Source organism: Haliotis rufescens, unplaced genomic scaffold (assembly GCF_023055435.1).
Source record: "Haliotis rufescens isolate VD_foot unplaced genomic scaffold, xgHalRufe1.0.p SCAF_3, whole genome shotgun sequence".
Lineage (NCBI taxonomy): Eukaryota > Metazoa > Mollusca > Gastropoda > Lepetellida > Haliotidae > Haliotis > Haliotis rufescens.
Window position 1 is genome coordinate 33,484,461 of NW_025964001.1, and position 24,730 is coordinate 33,509,190.

General features: G+C 38.4%; 1 protein-coding gene across 2 annotated transcripts in view; it reads left to right on the top strand.

The window, feature by feature from the left end:
* The window catches only part of LOC124119871 (E3 ubiquitin-protein ligase TRIM9-like), a 199,524-nt gene that overhangs the window by 64,522 nt on the left and 110,272 nt on the right, over positions 1 to 24,730 (top strand). For both annotated transcript variants that reach the window (XM_046482539.2, XM_046482545.2), the window contains exon 2: positions 3,792 to 3,887. In XM_046482539.2, coding sequence (XP_046338495.1) covers positions 3,792 to 3,887 — 96 coding nt within the window. The remainder of the gene's footprint in view (positions 1 to 3,791; positions 3,888 to 24,730) is intronic.

Consider the following 24,730-nt stretch of genomic DNA (forward strand, 5'->3'; position numbering starts at 1 on the left):
AAGATGGCTTGAAGAATTTTTTAAATATCTTCTTGATCAGTCATTTGATGTTTTGCCCAAAGATCAAGTTAATCTAAATATTGAGAAAATTATCAAAGACTAAGATTAAGATCTTTAATTAGTTCTCCCCCTGGAGAACAGTGGGCATGAGAAACAATTTGCTTTGATTCCTGGGGAAGGTTTCGTCATATGCAATCACGTAAAGAAGGTCAACTTGAAAATGTCAGTGTTGCTTTAAGGTTGAAAAGTTAAAAATGTTTTGAATGAAAAAATGTTGGATTAATTTGTTTTAAGCTGGTGTTTGTAATTTGAATGGGAAGTTGCATCTCTTTACTTTGTCATTTGACATTTTCTCATTGCATTGGTTGTTAGGCTGGTCATACTCAAATTCAGTTCGACCCCAGGAACACTTTTTGTTCTAAGTAGTGAAAGATCAGATAGACAAAGACACTTAGTTTTGTCATTATGGGCTGTCTAGCATATTGAAACTTTGATGCAGCCAGTCAGAGCAACCTCAGATTGATCTGTAAAAGAAATCTTCTTATTAGGACTCAACAAGATGCCCAAAGGCAGCTTTAAAATGTGCCCGAAATGTGTTTGAAGATCGTCTTTCATAAATGTGAAAATTGATCAGGTCCAAGTCATCCCTCTTTCAGCAAAGTGTTTAAGAAACTGGCTTCACGTGGACTATTGTCTGGTGTACAGACAATAGAACACATGGAGGAGAGGTTTAGGAGGCCCCCTCTGTTCCTTCAGAAGGTCCAGGAGAATCAGTCATAAGACTAAGGCTTGCCGGGGTATGTGCCTTCCTCCATGGAGAACTACCTTCAGGCCCAATCACCATCAGCCCCAGGAGGCAAGCAATAGATTCATCTCAACTCAGGAATGGTATTCAAATATGCTAAATGTGCTTGCTATCTATGGAAGTGTCAGCCATTATGAGTTGTAATGGATTGTAATGGCCTTCCCATGATGCAATAGGTCGCCTAGCCAGCTGGATGATATTGAGATGGCCGATAGGCAACATCATTCCATCTTTGGCCTCAAGTGGGGAAAAAAATCATTAGTGACTGAAAACTGTACAAACTCTTCGGATGCATTCATTTATATTATTTGTTTAGTTTGAGTCTCAAAACACTCATGTTTGGAAGGAAAGAGATGAAGTCACTAACATTTGTTTATTATTTTGCTTTTCAAATGTGTGTCAGGGAATTTGGAATGTTTTAGAAATCCTATTCTTCCTGCAATGAGTATGTTCCTCCAATCCATCTTGGGAATAACATTCAACTTCGTTCATTTAGAGTATTTGCTTTACAAATAAACTTTGCTGATGCATGAACAAACATAGTTCATTGGACAAAGATGCCAGTTAGAGTCAAGACTGATGGAAAGTTATAGCTAGATGAGAAACACATCAAAATCCCAGGGTTTCAGATTCTTCTTGAATTGTCACCTGGCTTATGGATTTTTTCTTGTTTCCTTTTCACATGCAAGAATTAAAGGCGATGTACTGTGTTAAAACAATGTATCATAAACAGTGAATGGTATAACACAAAACTATTGTCACTTTTACTTTTCAAGAAACTATTTGCTCCTTTTGGATGTGTGTGACATAGTTGACATTTTTGTAGGTTAATTTGTACCAGGAGTCTATGCAAGGAATTAGATCAAAGACATTTGACATGAAAGTGAGCAGAACTTGGTCCTGGCTCATTAGGTCCATATGGGAGGGATGTTTGGTAATTAAGACATTTTGGAGTGTCCTGTCTAAACTTAATGCTCAATGTTATGCTTGTCGTCAGGAAAATATCTCAAATATCAGTACCCATATTTGAAGTTTTCTCACCAGAAACGCATATGGCTTCCATAGGTGGAAGAAAGGTGGATTATTTGTAGTGTAGTGATTTAATCACATGGTTGTTGATTATTTACAGTATTGCCCTGTAAGAAGGGCTTGAAGGTGTCCTGTGTAATCATTCAGGTTCCTAAACAGACAAAGATCAAACAACTTCCCTGACAACTGTTTACAGTTAATTAATTACTTGCACCTACTGTTTTGGCTTGTTTTGATTATAGACTACTGTAAGGTGATTTGAAGAACTTCTGTTTGGGGAAATTATTTATGTTCAAACTGTTATGAGTTTATTTTCCACTGATTAAGTTTTATTGTTTCAAATGTCTGCATGCATTGAAGTAATCCGAAATTGCTCAAATGAAAAAGGATTTTATTACTTTAGTTTCCGGACAAATAGTCTTTAATCTGCATGAAAGTCTAAGCATTAGTTGTATCTTATCTGTGTGAATGTAAGCCGTGAAAGGAGATGTTTGTCATGCAACTTTAGCAGTTAATTTACCTGAAGGAAATAGTTCCAGACTAGATGATGATGAGGTGTCAGTTTTATGGGAGTGTGATATGTCAGAAACTTATATTATTTCCCATGGAAAAAATTCAAAATTTTCAAAGCTTTCATAAGAAAAAATTACCTTTAAATGTCTTTTTTACCTCCCGTTGAAAGTCTACAGTTACTGTTCATTCCTGAACAAACGGTATATTTATTTTATCAAAGGAAATTTTGCTGACTTTATATTAATCTGGTAATATTTGAACAACATTTGGTATTTACACAACTTAGGATAATTGAGATAAAGTATGGTGCAGACAAATCTTTCATTTCTAATGAGAAATTGATGCACTGTAATACTGCTGTCTTGAAGACTGCATCTATTGTAAACACGTGTTACGACATCTCTATCTGCGCACCAGCATGGCATGTAACTTATGACGATTTCATGTTCGATAAATCGCATTCCACTTAACATTTCAAGCTATTATCTCCATCCTTTGTCGTCTTTACGGTAGCTCTTTCTCCATAATGATTTCCTCACCACTAACTTACAGAAATGGCTGATCAATAATTTCTTTTCCGTATTTTTTCTTCTCTCTCGCACATTTATTGGTGTTCACTCTGTAGTAAAGGGAGTGCATTTCTGTTGGCTTATGTGCATGTGTTTGTTTGTATTGGACCCCTTCCACTCTGCAGCTCTGCAGGCCAATTACTCAATAGGGGATGAAGACAGGAGGTCTTCTAATTAACTTTGATTGCCTAATTCTTACAGAGTGATAAACTAGGCATTTGATCACTGCTACTGTGGGTATAGTGGAAAGTGTTGAGAGCACAACTTTGATCAAGGAGGGTGCCAGTTTATGAGGTGGTGAAAACTTTGTGACCCATAGTGTGGTGCCTCGATTGTAGTCGGATGGAGAACCTGACTTTAGCATCGGCCATAGACAAGACCTCTTTGTTTTCTGGAGATTTACAGCATATGGAGATGTTGAACATTTACTTAAGGAATAATGCTGTTCAAGACATGGAAGAAACGGTATAAAGTTATTGATGGATATAGCCATTTGTAGAAGCTGTGTCACTTTGGTAGTTTATATAACAGAAGCAAGATTCATGTTTATCATTGAGTATGTGAAGATGGAGGTGACTTATGGATTTCAACGTTGTTTATTCTTTCAATGCAATATTTAAGTACAGATTCCAGTACTTTTATTTAGCAATTGAATAGGAGAAGTTGGAATCAGGTATTTCTTGTTACTTCAACTTCTAAAATACCATTTAATGTTATTGTTTACAAGGATGATTTTATTTTGCATTGATTTTTTTATTGGTGCAGGATTGAATGTTTATTTATGTATATATATATTTCAAATGACTTTTATGTGTAAGTGGATACATTTGTTGGTTTTATTTCATATAGTTAATATATATTTGTCTCTATTTCAGAGTGAACTTTCACAGAACTTACAGTCATTATCAGAAAAAGCCAAATCAGGGACAGAGTTTATCCAGCGATTGAAAGCAATGACAGAGAGTGTCAATGTAAGTAAATGTTTGTATATGTATATATTGTTCATACAACGAGGCATCACATTGTTGGAATGCAGTACCAACCACAAGAAACTCATCTGCAAAAATTGAGACATTATAGCAACAGAATGACAAGTAGATTTAACTCCATTTGCTTTTTTCAACAAAAAGTATCGAAGCTTCACCAACAGGTTAATGAAGCATTCAGGAGGATAAAGATTGTGAGTAACAGAGGTGTGAAAAACCCACATCGTGCAATAGTAGTGTCTAGTCTGCCACGTAGCACACGATGAACATATGTTTCATCTCCCATGATCCTCGGCAGTGGTGTGTTTGCACTCACGTTGTGGCTACAAACATTGGGTATTGGATAATGTAGCTTGACAAGCGCCTGTGGTGTGATCAGCACGTCAGCTACACACTTAGGTGGGATGTGTCAACACTGGTGTCTACCTGACTCAGACATGATACTGTCTCCCTGACTCAGACATGATACTGTCTCCCTGACTCAGACATGCTACTGTCTACCTGACTCAGACATGCTGCTGTCTACCGGACTTGGACATGCTACTGTCTACCTGACTCGTACATGCTGCTGTCTACCTGACTCGGACATGCTGCTGTCTACCTGACTCGGACATGCTGCTGTCTACCTGACTCGGACATGCTGCTGTCTACCTGACTCGGACATGCTACTGTCTACCTGACTCGGACATGCTGCTGTCTACCGGACTTGGACATGCTACTGTCTACCTGACTCGGACATGCTGCTGTCTACCGGACTTGGACATGCTGCTGTCTACCTGACTCGGACATGCTACTGTCTACCGGACTTGGACATGCTGCTGTCTACCTGACTCGGACATGCTACTGTCTACCGGACTTGGACATGCTGCTGTCTACCGGACTTGGACATGCTGCTGTCTACCTGACTCGGACATGCTGCTGTCTACCGGACTTGGACATGCTGCTGTCTACCTGACTCGGACATGCTACTGTCTACCTGACTCGGACATGCTACTGTCTACCGGACTTGGACATGCTGCTGTCTACCTGACTCGGACATGCTACTGTCTACCGGACTTGGACATGCTACTGTCTACCTGACTCGGACATGCTACTGTCTACCTGACTCGGACATGCTACTGTCTACCGGACTTGGACATGCTGCTGTCTACCTGACTCGGACATGCTACTGTCTACCTGACTCGGACATGCTACTGTCTACCTGACTCGGACATGCTATTGTCTATCTGACTCGGACATGCTACTGTCTACCTGACTCGGACATGCTACTGTCTACCTGACTCGGACATGCTACTGTCTACCTGACTTGACATGATATTACTGGAATATTGCTTAAGGCATCGTAAGGTCATACCGTATTTTCTTGAGTATAATGCACACTTTTTTTTTAAAAAACACAGCTGTGTAGAAGGGCGCGCATTATACACGAACTATGAGTTTGGATGTTTTTTTCCCCCATGGAAAGACATTACCGTGAGCCCGAAACACCGGAAATACCATGTCAACAAATCCATACTGAAGTACGCAAAATAATCATGTAATTACACTGTCTGGCTATAAAAAGTGTTCTTTGTATATCTGGACTTATGTTTGTAACTTATTTCATTAATTTTATTCAAAATTCCTTTTAATATTATTTTTATTAATTTCAGCGAAATCGTGTGTGAAGCGATCGGAAGATCGCACAACTCACCGTTATTAACAGCAACCACGGTCAGAATACCGCTATTGACGCCTTGAAACGAACTTTAGTTGACAGAGAATGGATACATATATCATAAATGACATACGTTGACTCGTTAAAAGTCATATTTGTTTTTGTTTGACGATTCTATGTCAACATGAAATTCTCGCGATCACGCGATCACGTGCGCGTGTGCCTTGACGGTGACTGGTCAGACTGGTTCCATGTAAAAAATAATAACCGGGAATAGCGATCAGCTGCTTCGCTTAGGGTTATTATTATTTTAAATATGTTTAGTAAAGGCTACATATAATTAAGAAAATAATGGAATCTATAATTCCTGATAAAAAAAAATAGTTTCAGATACAATTGTTGCCGATCCTTGCATTAAAAATCCTATAAAGTTATATCATTGGGTGTGTCTTGACCGAATCACCGGTCGATTCCAAGAAAACGTGTGTACAGCTGATTGCTGTTTCCGGCTTAGTTTACGAGAAAATACACAAGGTAATCTTAATCCCTGGATATAAAACAATGCCTAGCAGAACAATAAATACTATTTAAACGGTAAATAAACATGTCTGGTGATTTTTTATCTCAAATTTCGAATTTGTACTGACGAAGTTTCTCATCACCCGTTCGTTTGGCGGACTTCGCTGAAAGGGTACGGTGTAATTTTTTTCTGCGCATAATATTCAAAATTCTTTTTTTCCAAAATATTGAACCCGCTAGAGGGGGGTGCGCATTATACATGGGTGCGCACTATACTCAAGAAAATACGGTACTAACTCCCCATGTTAAACATTTTATTTTATTTTAAAAACAGGTTGTAATGGCTTATTCTTTTCTAAATATTTGAAATGTGGAATGTAAATTTGATTTGAATTTATTTGAACAATTGAAATTGTGAAACTGAATGTTTAACCAGTTTTAAATACTTTTACTCTGTATTCATTGACAGTGAACCGAGTTTGCATCATTTGTTATCGGTCCCATTTCCCATCAACACAACTTATTTTCTGTCTACAACTCAGTAGAGTTAGTCACACTTACCTAGGCATATCCCATCAGGAAAAGTTGGAATTGACTTCACTGATCCTGATCGAATGCCTGTTTGCACACACATCTAGATACAAACACACATTATTTGATGAAGTAGCCAAAGAGGGTGCTTCTGTCAAAACTACTTGCGGAGGTGATGTGTGTAAATATTGGCTCTTACTCTGATGGTTTTTAACAAGTTTCTTGCGAATCTGTATTGAGTGTGTAATTATCCCATCTTTCTTTTGAGTAATGTGGAAAGGGTAATCGCAGAAGTAGGATCTAGATTAAACTGACACTGGTTGTGTTGTGACATGCTCATGGTCTGCTGTCATTGAGTGTTGTAAAAGTCTGTACAAAATGTTCAAGACCTATGTAAATGACATAAAATGGCTTGTTTGTTTATCTTGACAGTAAGCTGAAATTATTAGTGTACCATCTATCATAATCTTTTCCCCAGTGAATTGGTGATTACAATGTGTATACTCATTCTCAGATGATATGGGTGGTTGTGCATATTTATGACCATTGGTTTGCATAGACCATGAGTCTGTGCAACTGTACCTCACTCACTCACTCACTCACTCACTCACTCACTCACTCACTCACTCCTCACTCACTCACTCACTCACTCACTCACTCACTCACTCACTCACTCAAGACAAGTTTCACACACGTTTAATTCATGTAAAATATGTCATCTTTGGTAAATCTTGCCAAAATGATCAAATTATTTGTAACAAGTTTTTTCAAGCATTCAACAGCAGGAAGTAAAATATTAATCTCATTCAACAGAACATCTGCTTTCAAAATGATAGTTTTCATTTCCAGTGTTAATGCAGTTTCATGAGCGTGAAATATATGACAGCTTGCAATACACTAACAAGTAAAACCTGTGCCGAAAAACTAATGCAATCCATCTTCACTTTTTATCCTGTTTCCTGAATGAAAGGGCCTTTGCTGCTGAAACTCATCATACAGTGATAAAACACCCAATATTTCAAAACTTCATGAAAAACATTCTTGAACTGCGATATAAAGTTAGAAATATTGATTTCTGCGAGTGTTAATGTTGCATGATGGGTTGTACCACGTGATTGGGTAATGGATGACACCTCACATGCAAACCGTTTTCACCCACACGTAGCTACACATTCTCCAGTGCTTGTATAACATGCACCTTGAACATGTGGGTCAATAAATATTGAGTTTGCCAGGAGAGTTTTCTCAATACCCATCCCTACGTTAGAATTCCAACTTCTCAGTTTGGCCAGTGGAATTTCTCCCAGTGTTCAAGGTGATGCGTTTAGCTGGACTGCAGTATTGAATTGAATGCCAAGAATCTTCATGATGTAAGACAACCACGATGTTGAATTAACATGGAGATCGTGGCACTAATGTTCAGGTATATCTTGTGAAAACTGACCTTCATGGAATGAGTTTGTCTAATGTCAAAGTAGGATTATTATTTTTGTTAAATGGTTTCGAATTCCTAAACTTTTGTGGCCTGTGATCATGATCTAGCTCTAATTTAACATGGATTGGTTGCTCTTCTTTTTTTTGTAACAGTGTTTAGAAGTAGAAAGCAAGAGGTAGGAGTAGAAGCCAAGAGGTTGGCTCTATCTCCATGTGGTAGGTGTAGTCACAGTCAGTTTGATGTTTCTTAAGTTCAAATGAGAAAACAATATAATTGTTTCTGTAGTTTAATATTAAGAAGGAATAGTTAAGGGAGATCTTAACTCGACATGATGGTGAACTCCGTACTTAACAAAAGCTTACAATAGTTGAACCTCAAAGATGACCTTTGGCCTTGGGCTACATATACTCATAGGAATAGAAAAGGGAACACATTGAATTATTGGTTAATGCTATTTAGTGGTATGTTCACTAAAAGCACTTCCTATCAACCATATCAGCCAGTGAACAGTCAGTCCTTGGTGGTCTCTTCTTTGCAAAAATAACATTGTTGTCTTCGAAATGCATACAAATGCGTATCTTCTTATAGCAGTTTCTTTGCTTATCTCTATCAGCATGAAGTGGTTCAAGTAGTGAGGTATTGTTTATTTGACATGACATTAAAATCTAACCTCAATTTTCGTTCCTATGTACGATTCCATCAAACTGTATATGTGAAAAAAGTTTCAATTTGCTCTTGATATGAATGCATGGTTCATATCATAGGTATTGATTGGCCACATCCGAAGTCTTCCTCAGCAACAAAGACTGTGTGTTGTGAAACCCTGACCATTGACCTTTCCCCAGCAGGGCACATGGAGGTGCCATGTGAGGGTGCCACACTGAATGACTGAGAGAATATCTATGCTATTGAAGGAATGCAAGCCTCATTTTGCGCAATGGATATAGTGATATGCGATGTTTGTTCATCGTAAGAGATGGTGGATGTTGAATCAACACGAGATATCAGCTGTCCGCCCTCAGGCAAACACCCTCATCATGTTCTTCAGTGTCAAATTGTTGGTTCTGACATGACTATTGATCACAAGTATTTTTCCCAACATTTCAGTAAGGTTTGGCCATTTTTTGTGTTAATTTCCAAAGCGACATTGAGGGAGATTGACAACAGTTAAAATGAGGCGGAGTTGTTCATATTTGGAGGAAAAGGTTAGCTGTGAGGGACTGTTATAATGAGCCTACTGCAAACTGAGTTCCAGTTTTGAAGGTGTTTCAGTGGACAAGATTGAGGAGCTGTTACATATTTAATCTTTAGCAAGCCATTCAATTTGAATCATGGCTTTACAGATCCCTTTCTTAAAATTGCCTTCTTGTATTGACTTTCGGAACCTTCTATACTTCAATTAAATGAGAATTTCATTATTTAAGAAAAGAAAGATATTTAGTGACACTATTTCCTTCTTTTCACGTTTGATTGGTAACTTCAATTTTGAAAAGCCTGTGATCACAGTTTACCTCTGTATCGAGGTACAATGAGGTAGAAGTGAGGTTTTCCAAATGAACAAGATAGCAAGATACTCTTCAGGGACAATAGGACATTACATTGTGCCAAAACATTAGCACTTGCATACAAAGATTTTGTTCTTGTTGAGCTGCAAGCAGACAGAATGACACATTATTACCAATTAATTTGAGGGAATTTGGCTAATCATATTGACTCAGTCTCAGCAAGGTTTGTCAATATTGTCAGAATCGCAAATCTATTATTTTCGCATGTCACTGTCATGAATTTCAAGATATTTTGTTTTTGACTCTCATTTGCTGTATGCTTCAAATAGCCTCTATTCTGCAATTAGACTGTGAATACTGATTATCATGAACTTGATTCTCAGGGAGAATATCCTCCCAAGACAGATGTGATTGTACATAGTGTTTTTGCCTGGGGCCTAGTTGTATTTTCTCATGCCTGTATTGAATACCTCATTCGTCTCAAGTGTCCATGACCAGAGGCTATGGGCCAACAAAACAATGATAGTAGGGACAAGTTAGAGTGTTAATATTGATCAGAAATTGGATATTACAGTGTCTTGGGTAATATCAAGTTTGCAAAACATTTAATTGTTTCTGAAATATTAGCAGAAAGAAAAATTCATCTACGGGTTGGTTTAATTAATTTCTGCAAAATTTTATGACAGCACACATGTCAAGGGTTTCAATTGTTTGATAACTGTTGCCAAATCCAAGATGTAATTGTCTTAAAATATTAAATCTGCCATGGTCATTCTATCCAATATTGAAAAGTTAAGTTAGTTATGAGGAAAACATTATTGGAAATGACATGTCCCCAGATGCAACCAGCATTGTTTTAACCAAAAGATCAACGTCGGATGTCAGCTAAACCTGCTGTTATCCCCAGGAAATCCCTGTTCCTAGACTCAACCAACAGCATTTAGCCTTTTCACAAGAGACAAGTTTAAAAAAATGAAATTAAAGTCCTTGGGGTGACCCCTGTCACACTGATCTCTCTATATTAGCCACAGCTTTCTGATCAGCTCAAGCAGCCATTACAGTCATGCCCTGTAAAAGCGGTACAAATTAGGAAAAGTGATTTTACACAGTACATTTGACCTGCTAATGGACAGAGAGATTATCTTGAGAGAGAACAAAGGAATGTCCAGATGAAGAGTATGAACTCTCTACTCCTAGAGGTCAGATTACAGGTAAAGTTGTCACAAGAGTCATGCAGTGCAATAAATACTATTTCCCTTGAGGGGAACTTTGTTTCCAGAATGATGATATGAAAGAAAAGTTCTGTTTCATCAAATCCTTGGGCAATACCACCAAATATCTGTTTCAATTACATGTGATAAGCATTATATAATGTATCTTTCTTCTCCTATTTAGCTAATGACTTTTCACTGAGATGAATAAAAAGCTTCTTTTTTTTGTGTGGTAAGACAGTTATGTTCATTTTAGTGGCCTACATCAAAATAAGTAAGGACTAGGGCTGGGACGAGTCCAAATTTACTACCCGGGTACCCATCCCCCTATTACCCGACCCAACCTGGGTACCCACTGTAGGTCTCAAGAGATAAGTTCAAAATGTCCGATCGGGAATTTTTTTACCATAGCCCTGGCAAAACGTATTTAGATACATGTATTAAACAATGTGGTCATGCATACACTGAAGTTGACTCAAGTCATATCTTTATTCAACCATATGAAAAGTCAGAAGGAATGCGAAAATTAGTAACTTGTAGTACAACCATCGAGCTCTACATAATTTTTGTCATTAAACAATATATCACGTGACCTACTCAGTACCCACCTGACCCGGGTACCCGAGTCACCCTTCCCAGCCCTAGTAAGGACATAATTAGGACATCTTTTTACACATTTTTCAGAATTTCAGATCAAGCATAATTGCTGGTAGATCTTAAAATCCCATGGCCACAAAATTCTATTGTACAGCCATACACATACAACTTAAACTGACTGTAATATAGTGGCAGGGGATACGAGAATGTACATGATGTAGTATGACACTGATATTGTACAATTCTGCTTCAAATCAGTCGTTCTGCCACTAATTAAATATCCACCATTAATATGAGTCATGAAAACATGATAGCTTGCCTAATGAAACTTTCAATATGATTAACTGGTAGCCATCATGTAGACTTGGAGATTGGTGTGTTTGCATGATGTTCAGAGGAATGATTGAGATCAAAAAGTGTTTTCAGACATCACTGTCAATAAGAAGTTCCATGCAAGATTTCATTTAAATACATATTATTATTCATCAACAGCTATAGAGGCAAAAAAACGTCTCTCCAACTTTGTCATTTACCAATAACTGATCAGAATATCTAACACACATCCTGTTTAAGAGACTCAAGTCCATGCAAAATCACACTTTGCCATTATTTTTGTAATGAAAACAAGAAAGCGAGGAAGTGTACATCTCTCACTGTCAGAGTGAGACTGGCCACGATCTGTCTGTGTCCTGTTGTGTGAGACCGCAGCAGGACTTGACAGATGAAACCTTGGGGTATACACCAGTATATTGAACTTGCAGATTCTCGGAGCACAGACCAACTCATGGACTGTTCACTTGATTAGTGTGATTGGAAACATGATATCGCTGATTGTGATCATTAATTCTTACGAGGAGCAGATGTACATTAATCATTATTCTTTTCCTATTGGACATACTTAAGAGAAAACATTGATGAAAAACATGTCATCATGTCAAAAATAATCTTTGACACTTAATATTCATAATAAAGGGAATATTTCAATATTGATTCTTTCAGGAGAAACAAAACAAAACAAACAAGTATTGTTTGTGTTCCTTTCTGATGTTGGTTTACTGGGGATGACCCTAGGTTTCCTGCCTCAACAGCGCATGACCATTGACTGATTGAATTACAGCTTGTTGGACATTAGAGGGAGAATTTTACAACCCAAGCAATTAGAAGACATGCTCCCAAAGGGTCTAAATTCGAGAATAATTACATGGTGATAATAATCAAAAGGGCCCGTAAACATATCAATTATTTGAGAAAGAAAGAAACCTTGTCTCAAATATGCTGCAGAACCTTCCATCCCAAAATGTTGGAGGATTATTTTGGATTATACTTTGTGGCATTAGTGAACATTTTGTATGGTTAAATGTGTATTTGTATCAGGATCCTGTGGGATTAGTGTTATAATAGGTAGCCATCCTGTTTGTCATTCACATGGGGATACCAGACAGAATAGGTTCCCATCTTGGGGATCTCCACATGGGGATACCAGACAGAATAGGTCCCCATCTTGGGGATGATCTCCACGTGGAGATACCAGACAGAATAGGTCCCCATCTTGGGGATGATCTCCACGTGGAGATACCAGACAGAATAGGTCCCCATCTTGGGGATGATCTCCACGTGGAGATACCAGACAGAATAGGTCCCCATCTTGGGGATGATCTCCTCGTGGAGATACCAGACAGAATAGGTCCCCATCTTGGGGATGATCTCCACGTGGAGATACCAGACAGAATAGGTCCCCATCTTGGGGATGATCTCCACATGGGGATACCAGACAGAATAGGTCCCCATCTTGGGGATGATCTCCTCGTGGAGATACCAGTCAGAATAGGTCCCCATCTTGGGGATGATCTCCGCATGGGGATACCAGACAGAATAGGTCCCCATCTTGGGGATGATCTCCAAGTGGAGATACCAGACAGAATAGGTCCCCATCTTGGGGATGATCTCCACATGGGGATACCAGACAGAATAGGTCCCCATCTTGGGGATGATCTCCTCGTGGAGATACCAGACAGAATAGGTCCCCATCTTGGGGATGATCTCCACATGGGGATACCAGACAGAATAGGTCCCCATCTTGGGGATGATCTTCTCGTGGAGATACCAGACAGAATAGGTCCCCATCTTGGGGATGATCTCCTCGTGGAGATACCAGACAGAATAGGTCCCCATCTTGGGGATGATCTCCACATGGAGATACCAGACAGAATAGGTCCCCATCTTGGGGATGATCTCCTCGTGGAGATACCAGACAGAATAGGTCCCCATCTTGGGGATGATCTCCATGTGGAGATACCAGACAGAATAGGTCCCTGTCCTGTTTGTCATCCATGTTGGGATACCAGACAGAATAGGTCCCCATCACTCCATGCTTCTGGAATACTAATTTAAAGAGTTGTAGATGGTCACAATGAATGACCTTGTTGATTGTGGGTCATCCTTCTCTGACAGCAAGGATCAAGGCACATGCTGTTAGTCATTGAATTTCCTGACCTAGCTGTGTTATTTATTTACACAGGTATGAAGCAGAATATTGCTAACTGTGATGTACACAAACTTTCACCAGGTCACTCACTCTACCATCCTATAACCCCTACCCTATCACTCATGCAAGTAACCATTAGTTTGCATAGCCCATACGTATCTACAGTTGTAACTCACACACTTTCTCACTCACTCGCATGATTCATGATTCATCAACTTACAGGGAAGTGGTCACATTAAGCTGACAGCTGCATAGTGACGCTCTGTTGTCCATATGATAGGACAGTCTGTGTTGGTCATATCAAGTTTCCTTGTACAAGCACTATCATGGCCACAGGTAAACCCAAGGCAAATAGTGATAAGTAGCAACTGAAGTAGAATTTTGTAATACACACCATCTGACATGTTCATGACTTCATTAAGATTTATATGCATGTACTTGTCAATTGTAAGTAAGAAGCATTCAGTAGCCTCGTAGTTAAAGTCATAGCTTGTCCTGCTGACCGCATGGGTTCAATTCCCCACATGGACACAAAATTAGTCTGTCTCCCAGAGCCAAGTGAATAATTTGAATAAGGAATTCAGCTCAAGTCTAGAATGATTTGGCATGTCTAGATTGCCTCAGCTCTGAAATTAAACATTGTTCTGGGATTTATTTGGATTTTATTTTGTCATTTTGTAGATGTTTAGCCCATTTCTGGTGTCCTCTGCCACGATGTTGCTGGAATATTGCTAAATACAGAGTAAACCCAGTTAACTCACACAATAGCAAGTACAGAGTAATGGCTATGATGTAATACAGTATTCAGAGAAGATAGGAAATCATACCTAATGACAGTCAAAAGCTATTTTCCATTTAATAGGTTTCGTACATTTAGTTACTTGTTCAGATTCAAACCCAGACCTTTAGATGCCAAGTGTACACTTATCAACAGGACTACCCAGCCATCCTTTTTTCTCAAATAAGGGAGCATGTTTCAACCATTTTGTGTAGCAGAATTAAATGAATGTTGTTTTATAACACAGTTAGCATTATTCTAGCTAAAACACAATGGTCTTTAATAGATTACATGAGCTAGATCCACACATTTCAAGCTCCTAACCCTCATCAGTCGTCTCACACTACCAGCATGGTTACCGGGAATCTATTCTGCTCAAGAATCCCCACAGGGCTGTATATTACGATGAAAGCAACAACTTCTATGGCTTTTCCTACAGGCTATGAATATCCCATAAGAAAAGTACATGCTTGGTATATAAAATCTGTGATTGCCTAGAAAAGTGCTGCTCCTGTAGACATAACTGTTACCCAGTGCAACAAAAACAACACACACTTGACTGTTTATATGCAGGAATACACATTAACTCATCTGAAGTAAGATATTCTCAGATACGAATGTCACTTGCTAACTGAAATAAATAAGCACAGGGTTCATGGTTAATCTGTTTATATTTTACATTTTTATTAATTAATGATAACAGCTACAAAGGTATGTCAATTCCAATTAATTCCTTTGGACATGAGATTGATGTTGCATCAACTTCTTGCTGGGAAGATTTCCTGATAAATGAGAATATTCAAGTGCATCTGTCTATTTGTTACTGTACAAGATGGCTATCTTATAAGTGGAACAAACATTCTCTTACAGTATAATTGTGAAGAATTGTTATCAGTCAAAAAAGAACTGTTGCAGCAGAAAGCTACAAATATATTGTACTTCACTGCGAATGGAGATTCAAAGCGAGAGGTAAATTACAGTTCATTTGGAGCCGGTTAGATTTGAGAACTTGATTAGAACTCCATGGGTGTTTGAACTATGTGAAGCAACTACCAATGTCTTGTAACTGTAGAAGCTCATTAATCTTAAAAGTGTTGCTCACAGACAGTGAGTATGAACCCTATAATTACTTTATTACACTTCACAAGCAATTTGAAAAGCAGTTGTTAGAGCTCACAAGCTCGTTCTTATCCCTTCTTTTTTATTAAGTCCTTCATCTGATCTTCAGTGTCACCAAACACATCCAGGTGGCTGGAGACAGACCATCTGAAGGTCGCAATTATGTCAGGAATAGTTTGCAAGATAATATCATCAACACGGGTATATCATATTGCCAGTCATGGTATAATTAGCATCTGTATTGTTAAAAAAGTGTGCAGCTAATCGAGCGCAGATCTTTAAGGACAGGTTTGTCTAGAGCAGGAGATTGCAAGTTTGGATTTGGGGATCCAGACTTTCTGTAATTGCTAGTTTGCTTTAAGGATGTTTGTCAGACAACTGGTAATTAGCGGGACATCCTATTTATGTGGGCTTTAGTGCATTGTCACAGCGAGTATTGTGTGAAGCAGGCCATTTGTGGGTTGCTTATTTAGTCAGGTTTCACCAATTTGCTCAACATCCAACTTCATGTGGCATTTTACGGTAGAAGGATATAGCTGTAGGTCGATTTGGAATTACGTTGTGAAATATTATGTTTTGTTCTATCTCAAGCCAAATTTACACGAGGCAACCTCTGAAGCAAAACACATACACACACACACATCACCACCCTGATCACGCCCCAGCCAACCACACACACACCACACTACACCACACCACACCACACCACACCACACCACACACCTCCCCTCTCCTCTCCTCTCCCTGCAATCACCACCCACTGTGCAACCACTACCATGTCATGATTATGTGATGTCTCTGTCAACACCTGTAACTTCTTGGTACCAAGTGAAGAATTGGCCCTGATCTTTCATCCTGAAGAACACCTCTACTTCTGAAGCCAGAGACTTTTCTAGGGAAAGCAACCCTTCTATCAAAAACTGTATAAACTTGATGGAAATGATGAATGTGATGTCTGGCTAGCAGACACCAATACCTTTCATATGTTTCAAATGCTTCACAGCATGTCACCAGAAGGATATAGGAGCAAAAGTTTGTGTGTGATGATAGATTGGGCAGTCATTATCACAGTGTCTGGTCTTATAAACCCTGATTGAAGAAGAAGCTTTGTCTGCCCTGAAGTTGCAAACAGCATCGATTTCCTGAAAGTGACACCACATCCTTATCCTGGAAATATACAGATTTCAGTCATTTGGATCACCTTTCTTATGCTTTCTAGTTTTGATACCTTCGGTTTAAAATTAGACTAACATATAGTCTGTTGATTCAAGTTATCCGTTAGGTTAATTAAAAATACTTCCATAAGAGAACCCATGAGTGTTATGGAACCCTAAAGTCCCTTAGTTTCAGAGCTGAGAATAGGGGACGAGTACAGGCTGCTGGGGTTGAAAAGGGATTAGTGTGGAATAGGGGTAAATGTTATGCTCTAGGGTCTGTAGGAGAGACTAGTTTAAACATGAAATGGTAATTTTTTACTTTAATAATCTTTTAACAATCTGTGAGTAATATGGTTCCAGTTCCAGTATGACAGGTCCATTATCCACTCAGGAAGTCTGACTTATAATCCTCATTAGTTAAAAAGGTTGTTTCAGGTTAGCTGCATCTGGTGCCAGCCTGCCAAATGTTCCTACCCTCAATTAGCAATGCATAATCAGAGATTATTGCAAACATTTGGTGCCAAATTAAGCAAGAACATCCTGATATACTTATTTCTTACCGAAAATCAGGAACCTATTACAATGATGAAACCTGGCACCACCTGAGCCAGAACCATAGAGCTAGGATACAGTATGGGACTGGGGATAGTCAGAGTGGGGAGATCACAGAATGGGGCAGTGGGTCAGCCTAGTGGTAGAGCCAGGTTTGATTCCCCAGTGGGTGCAATGTGTGAACCTCGTGTGTCCCCATCATATTGCAGGAATTGCAATTTTGCAAAAAGGTGTAAAACTATACTCACTCACTTCACAAATGGGGCCATAGCTCTGTGGTATTTGTGCAAGAGACTTGTCAACTTATGGGAAGAGCAAGATAAGTAGAATCCCTCCCAATACCAGTCCATCTTGTCGGGTCTTGTTACCTGTATTCCACCCGAAATCAGCATTGAAAAGATTTAACTGAAATTGTGTTATATATTTTTTAAAGACTATATGTTCTACGACACTAGTGTGTTTAAGATTATGTGGATCATAAGTGTTATGTATGACAGTTGATGGATAGAAGGGACAGAAATAAACCTGGAACATTTGAAATCATGTAAGAAAATGTAGATTTGAAATGCCACAAGGCTCTAACATTAAGGAAACGTACTGGTGATAGCAGGCATGTACTGATTTCTGTCCCTTTGATAGTATTGGTGATCCTTGCTTGTCCAAGATTTAGAGTTTATCCACAACACTCGTACATTCAGTATCTTGTGATACATACTTATTGTAGCTGAGATTAATCTAATGGTATTTGCTCAGTATTCACACATATTCATGGTGTCTGGACAAACCTATGCAGGGCACATCTGAAGCATCTCTCGTGCCATCATAATTGTCTAGACACATACTAAATACTATACTAAGTAGGTCTGGGGGCATCTACTTGTCATATCGCTTCAGAATGGTGGATGTCACAGACGTGGTTAATATCTTCCTGGTGTCCCCCAGTTGGAGGTAATCAGGTTTAACTGGGCAATGAATTATTGAGGGTTTTAGGGTGCAAATCAGTGGTCAAGAACTGGCAATAATGGTTTTAATGAGAGGCCTGAGTATTCTGCAGTGGTGCCTATGGACTGCCATTGACTGGGAGTAGTGCTAAGTCATTGATGACTTGTAGACATTCAATAACATCATCCTCATTTACTTGGGGTTCATTTATAAGTCATGGGCTACAAAGTACATGCTTATCCTCGGGCAAGTGTTTGGATTGCTGTAATTTGGTATTAATTCAGGATCAGTACAGGAATGATAGTATGTGACAATGAAGAAACAATGTGAGTAGTCTTCTAAGATGGTCATCATCATCATCATCATCATCATCATCGTCGGGCGGTCGGGTAGCCTAGTGGTTAAAGCATTCGCTCGTCACGCCGAATACCCGGGTTCAATTCCCGACATGGGTACAATGTGTGAAGCTCATTTCTGGTGTCCCCCGTCGTGATATTGCTGGAATATTGCTAAAAGCGGCGTAAAACCATACTCACTCACTCACTCACTCATCATCATCGTCATATGAGTATAGAGCAAGGAAATGCCAAGGTCAGAAATAACAAGGAACAAGAGTCAGCTACATTTGACCAGCTGCAATCTGAAATGATCTTGTCAAAGTCGACCTGTTGGCTTTATGGTTTATTGTAGGGTGGGGTGTTGCTTTTACTCTTCCTTTTGATTACCTGTACCTTATGAATGTCATAATATGGGCCAGTGGTCCAAGACACCACATCTAGCTGAGTTGCTTCCCTTAGTCGTGGGTTTGAATCCCAGGTTCATCCTGATTTTGATCCTTGTTCCATCAGCACCTACCCAGCTTGAGGGGTTCACCACAGTGGTGAGTGTCTACAACCCACATCACTTCATGCTGGCCTGCAAACTGGCAACCCCTAATAACTGAAGTAAATGTTAGGCGACATTAAATCATGGTACTTGTTGTTACTCTGCCTGGTGCTCGACATCAGTGGGATAAAACAAAGACTGGTCTTCTGGGAGTCAGTATAGTGAGTCTGAGTGAAGTCACCATGTCAAACTGCAGTATGTTATCTCAGTAGGCTAGCTCTATAGAACTGGCATTGGCCCAGACTAGTACAAGCAGCCACACATACACATGCACACACCCCCACACATGCACATCACTTGCACATCACTGTAGGAGTGCAATAATCCTGAACGAGACGTTAAACCCCTTTCACCTCACCTCACAATATAACATCTTAATCACTCACTCATAATATCAAGAGAATTTTCTGAAGAAAAGCCAATATTGTTAACTGCACACTTTCCGACATTGTTGCCTGCACTTCAACACTGGAGCTGGAGATCGAGCTGCAGAGGCTGCTGATTACATGCATCGCAGCAGAGGGAGGAACATGATAGCATCTGTTGCTTCCACAGAATGTCATCGTGTCAAGCGATCTGTTCGAATGTCACCATACTCATCATTCCAACCTCTGGGATCTGTCACGTAATTCCCTATTGATTTTAATGTCGGATGATGAAGACTTGAAAAGTGACTGATAACATCTGGCAGTCAAAACTAGTTGTCTTTAACGGTGATAAGAACATCAGACTGGATCTGATGTGGCAGAGTTACAATCATAGAATAATGTTACCATTTTGGCTCGGTAATTACAAATTGATGAAATGATGGCTTAGTCATGTTTAGTTTTTTTAATGTCTTCAAAATGCCCTTGAAACAATACTGCATTAAAGACTGGCTATTATGACATTGGACCAAGTGGTTTGATAGAATCTATTTTTCAATCAATTTGAATATTTTATCAGATTTCAATTTAAAACAACTCTATGGGGTTCAGCATTGTATATGAAAGGACTAACTGTTTTAATTGTCTGTCTACTTTACAAATGATGATAGATTTTGTGTGTTTTCTATGATTGTAACTAATAGCTAAAAACAGTTGTGATGTAAACAGTACGTCTGTGGGTGTGAATATGCTCCTGTGTCCCCTGCCTTTGGGGATTTCAGCATTTAGTCAGAGTGTGGTGTTTGTCACTGTTTTTAGCAATATATTCCATCAATTTCATGGAGTGGGACACCGGAATTGGGCTAAGCACATTGTACCCATGTGATGAATTAAACCCGGGCCATCGGGGTGAAGCACAACTGACTTACCCACTATGCTACCACACCACCTTTAGCATTACCTGCTATATTGCAGTATGGACATAAGATAGTTACAGGGTTAGGGTTGCAGGTGTAAATTGGTCCATGTGGCTGTTGGCAGGCTGATTAACATCATTAGACTAATCATGGCATGCCTGACAATTATGATGGTGATAATTATGCTAACTACATGATGATGATTCTGCAATGTCAGAAGGTGCAGTTTTCTATGAATGATGCTTCCATCAATACAGCAAGGATGATGGAGTTGTCAATTTCATATGATTGTTCAATTCTTAGATGCAAAGTCTGTAAATATGTTAGCATAAATGAATTTATTAAGTTTTTGATTTTCATCTGAAATGGAATCTTAACAGACAAAATATGTTTGCATCTTCTTTGTGGGAATTCCTTGAAATGAAGTCCAGGCATGGGAACTGTCTTGTGTGCCTTTTAAGGTGTCAAAGAATCTAGTCAAGGTTAGTGAGGGTAAGTTTGGTAGGTGATGCATGAAGTCAAAGTTTGTAATGGGATGAAGTCAACTCTGTTTTCCTCAGTACTACAGCCTCTATCATGCCACCTAAAGATTCAGAAGGGTTGAGGTTAGTTTAGTTGGATGAAGTCATTTTCCCCATGGGGATGAAGTCTAGTTTGACGCAGTAATGAAGTCTAGTTTGATGAAGTAATTTAGTCTAGTTGTCCACAGTAATGAATTCTAGTTTGGGGATAATATTGAGATTTTTTCATTGAAGTTGATGCCTAGTTATCAGAAAATATATGGAAAGTTCAATGTTTAATTTTTTCCTGATTTTCCTGAGAAAAGAACAAGTACAAGTATGTGTTAGGAGACAGTGATGTGGTGGCTGTGCTCATTCAGGAAGTAAGATTCAGTGATTCATGAGTTCCTGCCTCACATAAACACCATCTTTCAATAAGTACACCTTTTTAATGGCACAGTCCCAATACCCTACCTGACATAAATGCAGGGTATAGCATTTCATTAGGTCTGAATTCTGTTCATGTTGTGATCAATATTGTCACAAATGTGCCATTCTGATGCCTACCTTGAACACTCTGCATCAGATAATCATGTACATTCAATCAAGGAATTATAGTAATGATGAAGAAACACATAGATTTGGATAAATATTTGAATTGTATTGACTTGCAGAATATTAGACTCACACTTGCTTGGTTTTAGGTTAAACCTTCATTGACTTATGATAGAAATGGGTGCATAAAATGCCCTTGAGATTCATGAGATACAAAGGATGAATTCCCTGAACTGTTAGTCTGTCCCTTCTGTTCTCCTTTATGTAGATGATATAATGAAGTTAATTCAACTGAAATATGAAAGAAGTTAAAACGTTAATGACCTGTAATGATAGAATCATCATCTTCCTTGAGGTAGGTGAGATGTCATGGTACATGGATAGATTTAATGGAAATTATAAAAAGTACTGAGATTTGATGGATATTATAAAAAGTACTGAAATTTGATGGATATTATAAAAAGTACTGAGATTTTATGGTAATTATCAAAAGTGCTGAGATTTCATGGAAATTATAAATAGTACCGACGTTTGATGGTTATTCAAAAACAATTTTGAGATTTGATGGTAGTGATAAAAGATACTAGTAATAATGAACACAGATACCTTTCCCTTCCCACAATGTGATTTTCTGGCAGTGCCATGATGGCATGTCTCTACTTGTTGGCCATGTTCCAGGTTCTGCAGACTGCAGGAGAAGGTGAGGTGATGATAGACTGATATTAAGTTTAGCACAACTTTGGAAAGGATACCCACATCACCTCAAATGAGGTTATGAGATATTTTTCCATTGTATTGTGTATGTTGAAACTGTCTATAGTCTAGTGTGGTATCTATATGGCAACTATTGATATTTTGACATGGCATCCTATTACCCTCTACAGTTGCAATGAGTCAATAGTGTGATCAGTTGTTACACTTCTAGTTATGGCTGCAGTCTTCCCATTCATGACTATGTAGACATATAACATGCAAATGTCAACAAACAATCCATGCTTTTAAAGAGAGAAGTAGTGATAATATGAACAAAAGCAATGCTTTAACTGAATATTAGCCCCAGAGATCTTTTGAGCTGTATCTGATTCAAGATACCAAGATGTGCATGTAGTTACGTGATTATTCTGCAGAACTCTTCACAAGAGTATTCATCTTGGTAAGAATCTCAGAATTCCTTCAGATTACAAATTGTTTTATGAATCATCCATCTTTACAACTTTGTTCTTTTGAAGATCTGAAATAACTTCTGCCTTGCGAACGTAATCTGCATGTATCTATTCCAGTTGCGTATCTCACAATAACATATTTCTACATGCTCCTCCGATGTGAAATATCTGTTGCCAGTATGTCTGTATCTGCAAAACTAGTGCCAAGGCATACTGCATCGTTTGATTATACTGCTAATCTAAACATTACATGTGTTTCTTTGACAGACTGTTACGTTGGCGATTTACTGAATATTTCCGTGGAATAAGACTGTAATTTGGTTACATGGGAAATGTCATGCTGATGTAGCAGTTGATAAGAGTTTAACACTGTAAGTGTATCTTGTTTAAATGATGTCAACAAAAGAAACAGGAAGCACAAACGTTTGTTATCAAAGATTGTATCTGAAATTTGATGCAAGCACGTGTGTTGCAAGCACATGATGCTTGTCCGGAGGTAAAAAAAATGAAGGAATATCATGAATTTAGCTTTGTATAACTTTTTCTGATTCATATATCAAACACTTAATGTTGGTTTTCAAAAGAATTTGGGATAATGTAATATTTCATCATGAAAGAAAGTTTTTATGATTTCAAATATTATGTATTAGTGTCAAATGACTTTATTATTTAAAATGACATTTTACCACTGATGCATTGATGTTTCAACTAATCAGTTTCCTAAATGTAATATAAAAGTTCGCTATTTACGTGAAGCTAACAGAATAACTTTTTTCTGCGCGGACATTGTATTAAGCTAAAATGGTTAGAGATGTTTTATTGACCTCACTGGTCAAAACATCCATCATTTTTCAAACATAAATGACAGATCAACAGTCCAGCAGTCCGTCAATCTAGCCACCTTTCCATTCAAATCATAAATCGGCTGTCTTTTTGATAATCTGAGAAATTAGCCTCTTCATTCTGGTAACAGGGGTCATACTGGAAACATGGCCAAATCAGATAGGATGCCGTGCAATGATTAGAATGTGGTTAAACATTAATGGCGTGCCATTAAGTGATCGTGCTCATACCAGACAAAGAGGCGTCACACATAGTGGCCGATTGTCGAAGCTCTCTCTAAAGTCCATGTATTTCTTTAATTATTGAGCCCCCCACCCTACCCCAGTATTAATCCTACGTACTGTAGTGTGATGGGAAAGCTCCGAGGTAACAATAATACTGACAGAAGAGTGAAATGTAGCGAGTACAATGAAGATTTATGTCGTCAAGTTCTTTATCCCAGGCCATTTCCTTGGGTTAAATAATTCATATTAGGTAACTGATACCTTTAATTCTTTATGTAGCTCTCAATTAGAAAAGTTTATTGGGGTTTTATGGCATTTTTTTAAAAACGTTTTTATCATTCCTGCCAAAGCTAATTATAAACACTTAAAGACCTAATTATCAACTTCAGGATTGATGGGAGTTTGATTCCAGGGTATTACAATAGATGGACAAGTTTTGATGGAGATAGTTTTGTTTCTGTATTAAAACTTCAACATTACAAAATGTAAATGGATTTGATGTTATGATTTATTGTCTTGGTGTTTCTGTTTCATTAAACAAACATCCTGTTAATTTGATTGATACATTTCGATAACAGAAAAATGATCATGTTGACACTGCATGTGATGAAAATGCAGATTTAATTGTGTAGAATTAGCCCATTAACAAACACATTATTTGCTCTTTGATTTGATAATGTTTGTTTTTGTTTGAAATTAAAATCTTCCTCGAAAACATGCTGTTTGTCGACAGTAAACATCACCTCAGCAGGAATGAACATGAATCATATAATCAGAAATTTTGCAATTTACGAAATGGCTTTGAAAGCTTTGGGAAATGAATGGAAATTTCGAGATATAAGATGATTGTTTAGGAAGTTAAATATTGATGAAACTGAGGCTGGAACA